The sequence below is a fragment of the Eurosta solidaginis genome, chromosome 3, assembly GCF_040869045.1.
Source record: "Eurosta solidaginis isolate ZX-2024a chromosome 3, ASM4086904v1, whole genome shotgun sequence".
NCBI classification, from domain to species: domain Eukaryota; kingdom Metazoa; phylum Arthropoda; class Insecta; order Diptera; family Tephritidae; genus Eurosta; species Eurosta solidaginis.
The window spans coordinates 59,115,417-59,122,268 of NC_090321.1; the positions used below are offsets into that span (position 1 = coordinate 59,115,417).

General features: G+C 34.5%; 1 protein-coding gene across 2 annotated transcripts; it reads right to left on the bottom strand.

The window, feature by feature from the left end:
- Nucleotides 1-625: 625 nt before the first annotated feature.
- LOC137243784 (phosphatidylinositol 4,5-bisphosphate 5-phosphatase A-like) lies at nt 626-5,701 on the bottom strand. Of its 2 annotated transcripts, XM_067771878.1 has the most exons (3): nt 4,738-5,701; nt 3,588-4,673; nt 626-3,504 (listed from the first exon to the last, which is right to left on the bottom strand). In XM_067771878.1, the coding sequence occupies exons 2-3, from the start codon at nt 4,605-4,607 to the stop codon at nt 3,433-3,435; spliced, it is 1,092 nt and encodes a 363-aa protein (XP_067627979.1). In that variant the 5' UTR covers nt 4,608-4,673; nt 4,738-5,701; the 3' UTR covers nt 626-3,432. The 2 variants fall into 2 exon arrangements, with proteins under 2 accessions (XP_067627979.1, XP_067627978.1); XM_067771877.1 differs by having other exon boundaries at nt 3,588-5,699.
- Between the last annotated feature and the right edge of the window lie 1,151 nt (nt 5,702-6,852).

The following is a 6,852-nucleotide window of genomic DNA, read 5'->3' on the forward strand; positions in this document are numbered from 1 at the left end:
TATACATTTCGTGGGGTATTTGTGTTTATTTTTCCAACTTTATTTAATTATATATTTAATTCTCTTTCTAAAAATAATATTTGCCCAAGGTGCCTACACGGCATGGATAAATGCGAGACAATTACAAATGTCCCTCACAGAAAACATTAGACATACATTTTTTTGATTTCCAGCGAGTTACTCGCCACTCGTAGCAGACTGGTCGCTCTTATTTATTTATCCCCTTTGGCCCTATGCGCCGCCTTATTGAAAACCCTGTCCAGACGATCGGTTACTTACACACATATATGTATGTATTCCATACATGCTTGTACGGTACAAATACACGAACGAATCGTCTGGAAGACGTAACGATCGTTTGCTTCGAGATGCACAATGAGGCTTTTTATTTGAAAAAAAAAAAAATATATATATATACATATATTTGGCCGAACGCCAATATCTATGCTTGGTAGAATAACGTCAAAAAAATTGGTTGGACCAATATCCACAAAATGCAAGTTTTTTTTTTGTATATTGTTACTATTATGGATCGGATCCTTCCAAGGCTTACACCACGAATTAAGAAGCTAAGCAGCAAGAAATAAATAGTCCTTTTAATTTGTTAATTATTTGTATCTTTTATTCTGGTTTTCATAAAAAACTAATTTTTGCAATATATATTCGGAAGATTTATGAGTACATATTTGTATATAAAACAACACAGCACTATATCGCACTATAGTATTTATGCTACTACTGTCTATGTACATACATTTAAAATATTAAATGTAATCGGTTTTTGATATGTGAACATTTTTATTTAAGTGTATAAAGGCCACTTTTTAGATTTGATTATATGAATATGTACCTATGTAGTTAGAATATAGGTTTAATTAAAAATTTTCAAGAAACTGAGCATTACTAGAGTGTACATACATACATACATATAAACGCTTACTTTATAGGGGACATTTGGAAGAAGTTTCTTAACTAGAATTTACTAAAATATATACATATATAAAATTATATATATGTACATTTTTTATTTAGTGATATTGTCTTTCTTAGATGCAACACAGTCAACATAGTAGTCAACATAGCATTATAATAAAAAGGAGAGCAATTAATTGAATTAGATTCGAGTAGTCACTTTTTTAGAAAGCACTTTAAACGTTTATATGTACATATGTACATATTTTTTTACTAATTTACTATTAGTGTCAGGGTTGGGCGTTTACAACATTTTTGGATTGTTTGCACTTTCATTGTAAACTATTGTAAATAATGTAAACAATTGTAAACATTTACCAGCATATGTCATTTCAACTTATATTGTAAACTGTCAAGTCAAACAGATCGATTGTTGAACACAGCTGGTAGTTTCTTTCGAATTGGAATTTTATTCATTCAGATTGTTCCTCAAATCTGAAACTCTCATTTGAAAGGTCCAAAAAGTTACTTTTTATTTATTATAAAATGAAAATTGACCAAAAAAAATGAAGAATCGGACAGTGAAAATGAATAAAAAATATTAAAATACTAAATATTAAAGCGTATTTTTTTATTATTTTTTTACAAGCTTGGAAAACTGTTTGAAAAATAGTGAAAATGCTTAATTAGTAGTAGATTGTTTATGACTCATAAAAAAGCAAAAAACTGAATTGTTTACAAAAATGAATTGTTTACGTAAACAATTAGCTTGTAAACAATTACAATGTTTACATGTAAGCAATTGCTGTAAACAAAGTAAACAGTTTACAGGCCCAACCCTGATTAGTATTATTATTAAGTGAAAGAGATAAAATAGGCTTGATTTATAAGTATTAAATATAAGAAATATAAAGTCATACAAATGCTAAGAGGTCATTCCATTTCAAATCGCAGAGTCGAGACAATCGACCACAAAATACATTCGCGAGTAGCTTGACATGTTCGTGGGCAATAATAAATTTAATGGAATATATTCAGCTAATTCTTTTTGAAACTAGTTACAAAATCCAAGTACATATATGAATAACCAGATTTCATGGGTTGTAGTTTCAAAAATAATTGCGTCTATTTTTGCAACATCGTATTTTGACCATTTTATGCACTGTTAAAACAACAACAACCATTTTATGCAATAAAAAGCCAAAAATTCGTTTTCATTGCAGTCTGAATAACCCATATACATATATGTTTATGCATACATATTAACGCCCAAGTGGAATATATCTGTAGTATATCTGCAATCGGAGAAAGGACGTACTTCCACTCAGCCTATGAAAAATTATTATTTACTTTGAAAATCACTTGATTTGAACAGATGAATTCCCTGTTTTTCAATGCGAGTTTAAACTACAGTTAAAGTTGACTAGAGTTTAACCTTGCCACTTTGTTCGATAACATAAAATTTTGCTGCTCATCTCAGCTTAAGCGGCCGAAGTGGCAGGGTTAAACTCTAGTCAAATTTAACTGTATTTTAAACTCGCACTGAAAAACTGGGCATAAAAGTAATAAATTGACTTGTGGGATTTCTGTAAACATATAATAGATACTCTACAATTATGCTAATACAACTAAGGGCCAATTTTTCATCTAAACTTTAAGATTTATCCGTCAGATAAAAACATTTATTGTGAAAAAAGTGTGTTTAGAGAGCAGATAATTTTTAAAGTTTACATGAGAAAGAGGCCCTAAATTTTTTACAAAAAATATTAATTAACTGCGTCAATATCACGGCGGTATTAGACAAGGTGTCAGCACGAGACAGCTGATTATAAACTTTTTTTATTTGATTTGATACATCATCTTCCGGCGCAGTACGATGTTGACATTAGTCCGTCGAATTTACAAAAACAAAGTACATGGAACTTTTATTTATGTTTGTAGGTATATCACCATGCTGCCACCTTGTATGGTTCCGCCACGATGAATAGCCGTTTTTTTTTTACACGCGTATACGTTTCGTTTGCGCGTAAAAAAACGCCTATCCTCGTTTAGATAATGCTTGGGAGACCCATCTAGCGGGAGTGGTTAAACAACTAGCTACAACACAGGGTGTACCGAAAAGCGGAGACACAACCCTCTGTTGTATTTCTGTTTATAACATATAGCTGAATCAGTTGTGATAGATAGTGATAGTGGACGCGCATAGAATACATGAAATTAGTGCAGAGGGTGAAACATGGACACATATTTCAGTTACATCTGAGTATAATGCGTATTGAAATTTAGTAGTACTAATTTTATGCGTAGCAATTTCAGAGGTGTATTTAAAGTTTGTCGCTTATCAGTCCATATAAAGATTAAGCATAAACGTATATAGACGTGAAAAAACATAGCTAATAGAGAAGGAAAATAAATCTTATGCTGGCATAAATTTGTTTGCTGAGCACTTTGGCACTTATCACGCTCTCTTTGCCTCTCTCTCAAATAAATAGATCTTCTTAACATACTCGTCGTTCAAATTCAGTTTCTTTTTTTTGCCTTAGTCCTTTTAATCAATTGGTGCGACCATTTCGGTATCAAGCTGCAGGAAGACTAAAAACAAGAGAAATAAAAACAAATTGTCTTCTATAAATTTAATAGACCAACAATAAACCTATAACAAATAAGATAGTTACATTAGCTAAGGGCGCTTCATTTCTACGGTCTCTATGCATCAACTCATACAGTTTATCATCTGTTTGCGTTTGGGCTTCAATTTTGTAGAGAAATTCAGCTGAGACAGGCTTATGATCGGACAGAACATAGTCTGGATGTGATTTATATGATAATTGTGTTATACCTAATACGATATCAGGATTACGCAACTCTTGTACGCGATGCAAAATGCGATCACACCATGCTGGACGTCGTTTCAATTTATACTCTGATGTGCCCTCAATGAATTTGAATGTGGGCGGGAAAGTGGGTAATTGTTCAGTGAGCAAGGCGAATGCTTCTTTGTCTTTTTTACGTAACAACAATAGTTGATCACGTTCTATTAACTCATCCAATTTACCCTGCTCCACCAATGAGCGTACATCCCGTGCAGAATCGGTGCCTGTTAAACGGAAGTTGAGATCACCGAACCAGAAAACGCAGTCATGATCAAATATGCTGCGATATTTGGATGTTTTATAATGATGATTATTTACTATTTGATTGTAATGTTCAATGCGTTCGGCCAACTTCTGATCATGCGCCGCTAAATGTGCACCAACGAAAGTCACACCTGTACCATAGAGAGTCATACGTATGCTTACCGCACCCTTATTACCCCACAAGCCTCTTAAACCTGTACGCGTATTTTGAACTTCTACATCTTTTATGTGAGGCTCATGTTTAGGTTGCGCAAACATCATAACGAGTATTCCTTGTAGTTGCTCTGTGCTCACTTTTATATAATCGTATGGTATGAGATACTCACTCACTTTAAATGTCCATGGATCATCGTGAAATATGTTGAATAGTTGATTTTTAGCATGTGTACTAACTTCTTGCAGTCCAACAACGTAAATATCTGGTAACCGCTGATCGGGACATGATGAAGTTCTGTCGAGCGAAAGGGCCCCCGTCATAGATATGTCATCGGGATGATGTGTACCCACATTCCACGTAAGTATATATACGCACAAATTAGCAATTATGGATGCATCCATTTCGTAAATTTTTTTAATCAAAACTGCTAGCTACTTTGTCTTAATTACTCATATAAGCCCTGTGCACTGCTTTAAAGTTTTTTTTGGCCTTCAATTCAAGTTTTCTCATCAATAAATTCAATGTACTAACCGTAGATCCAAGAAAACTGTCGTGGCATATACTGTAGCTGAGAAATACAGTTTGTTTAATTTGAGTCACTAATTAAGTTAGGTAATTCTATACGACAGCATGACACTCTTAATACACGTCCAAAAATATCAACAGAGGTATGAAAAGACCCGTTTTGGAGTAATTTTTTTTTAATCAAAACTGCTAGCTACTTTGTGTTAATTACTCATATAAGCCCTGTACAGTGCTTAGCTTGTTTGTCGACTATTAACGTAATCACCGTAGTTGAGTTGTCAAGTGTGTTGCTTTAAAGTTTTTTGCCCTTCAATTCAAGTTTCGTCATCAAGAAATTCAATGTACTAAGCGTAGATCCAAGAAAACTGGCGTTGTTGTTGTTGTTGTGGTGGCGATAAGGCTTTGGGGAGTGTTATCGATGTGATGGTCCTTTGCCGGATACAGATCCGGTACGCTCCGGTAACACAGCGCCATTAAGGTGCTAGCCCGACCATCTCGGGAACGATTTATGTGGCCACATTAAACCTTCAGGCCGTCCCTCCCTCCCCACTCCCAAACTCCATGAGGAGCTTGGGGTCGCCAGAGCCTCGTCTGTTAGGGAAACGGGATTCGCCGCTCGAAGTGAAGTTGACAATTGGGTTTGGAGAAGCTATATATTGCGCTGGCGGCCTGAAAAGGTTGCGCTACACAACCCCTTGAAACTGGTATTTTAGTCGCCCCTTCCGACAGGCATACCTACGGCGGATATATTCCATTCTATTTTCGGTTTTTTGGCGATATCTTTTGAACGAGCTAAAATTTTAATTTTCCGCCTTGTGATTATTGTTGTCAATACGCGTCTTTCGACCCTCTCTCAATATTTTTTGACACGTATTAGCAGTGTCATACTATCGTATAGAATTACCTTAAGTTAATGCATAATTTGAAATGAACAATACCTTTTTTTTATACTCAGTTGAGCAGAGCTCACAGAGTATGTTAAGTTTGATTGGATAACGGTTGGTTGTACAGGTATAAAGGAATCGAGATATATATAGACTTCCATATATCAAAATCATCAGGATCGAAAAAAATTTGATTGAGCCATGTCCGTCCGTCCGTCCGTCCGTTAACACGATAACTTGAGTAAATTTGAGGTATCTTGATGAAATTTGGTATGTAGGTTCCTGAGCACTCATCTCAGATCGCTATTTAAAATGAACGATATCGGATCATTTCCCACGCCCACTTTTTCGATATCGAAAATTTCGAAAAACCGAAAAAGTGCAATAATTCATTGCCAAAGACAGATAAAGCGATGAAATTTGGTAGGTGAGTTGAACTTATGACGCAGAATAGAAAATTAGTAAAATTTTGGACAATGGGCGTGGCACCGCCCACTTTTAAAAGCAGGTAATTTAAAATTTTTGCAAGCTGTAATTTGGCAGTCGTTGAAGATATCATGATGAAATTTGGCAGGAAAGTTACTCCTATTACTATATGTACGCTTAATAAAAATTAGCAAAATCGGAGAAGGACCACGCCCACTTTAAAAAAAAAATTTTTTTAAAGTAAAATTTTAACAAAAAATTTCATATCTTTACAGTATATAAGTAAATTATGGCAACATTCAACTCCAGTAATGATATGGTGCAACAAAATACAAAAATAAAAGAAAATTTCAAAATGGGCGTAGCTCCGTCCTTTTTCATTTAATTTGTCTAGGATACTTTTAATGCCATAAGTCGAACAAAAACTTACCAATCCTTTTGAAATTTGGTAGGTGCATAGATTTTATGACGTTAACTGTTTTCTGTGGAAATGGGCGAAATCGCTTGAAGCCACGCCCAGTTTTTATACACAGTCGACCGTCTGTCCTTCCGCATGGCCGTTAACACGATAACTAGAGCAAAAATCGACATATCCTTACTGAACTTAGTTCACGTACTTATCTGAACGCACTTTATCTTGGGATAAAAAATTAACGAAATCCGACTATGACCACGCCCACTTTTTCGATATCGAAAATTACGAAAAATGAAAAAATGCCATAATTCTATACCAAATACGAAAAAAGGGATGAAACATGGTAATTGGATTGGTTTATTGACGCAAAATATAACTTTAGAAAAAAACTGCAAA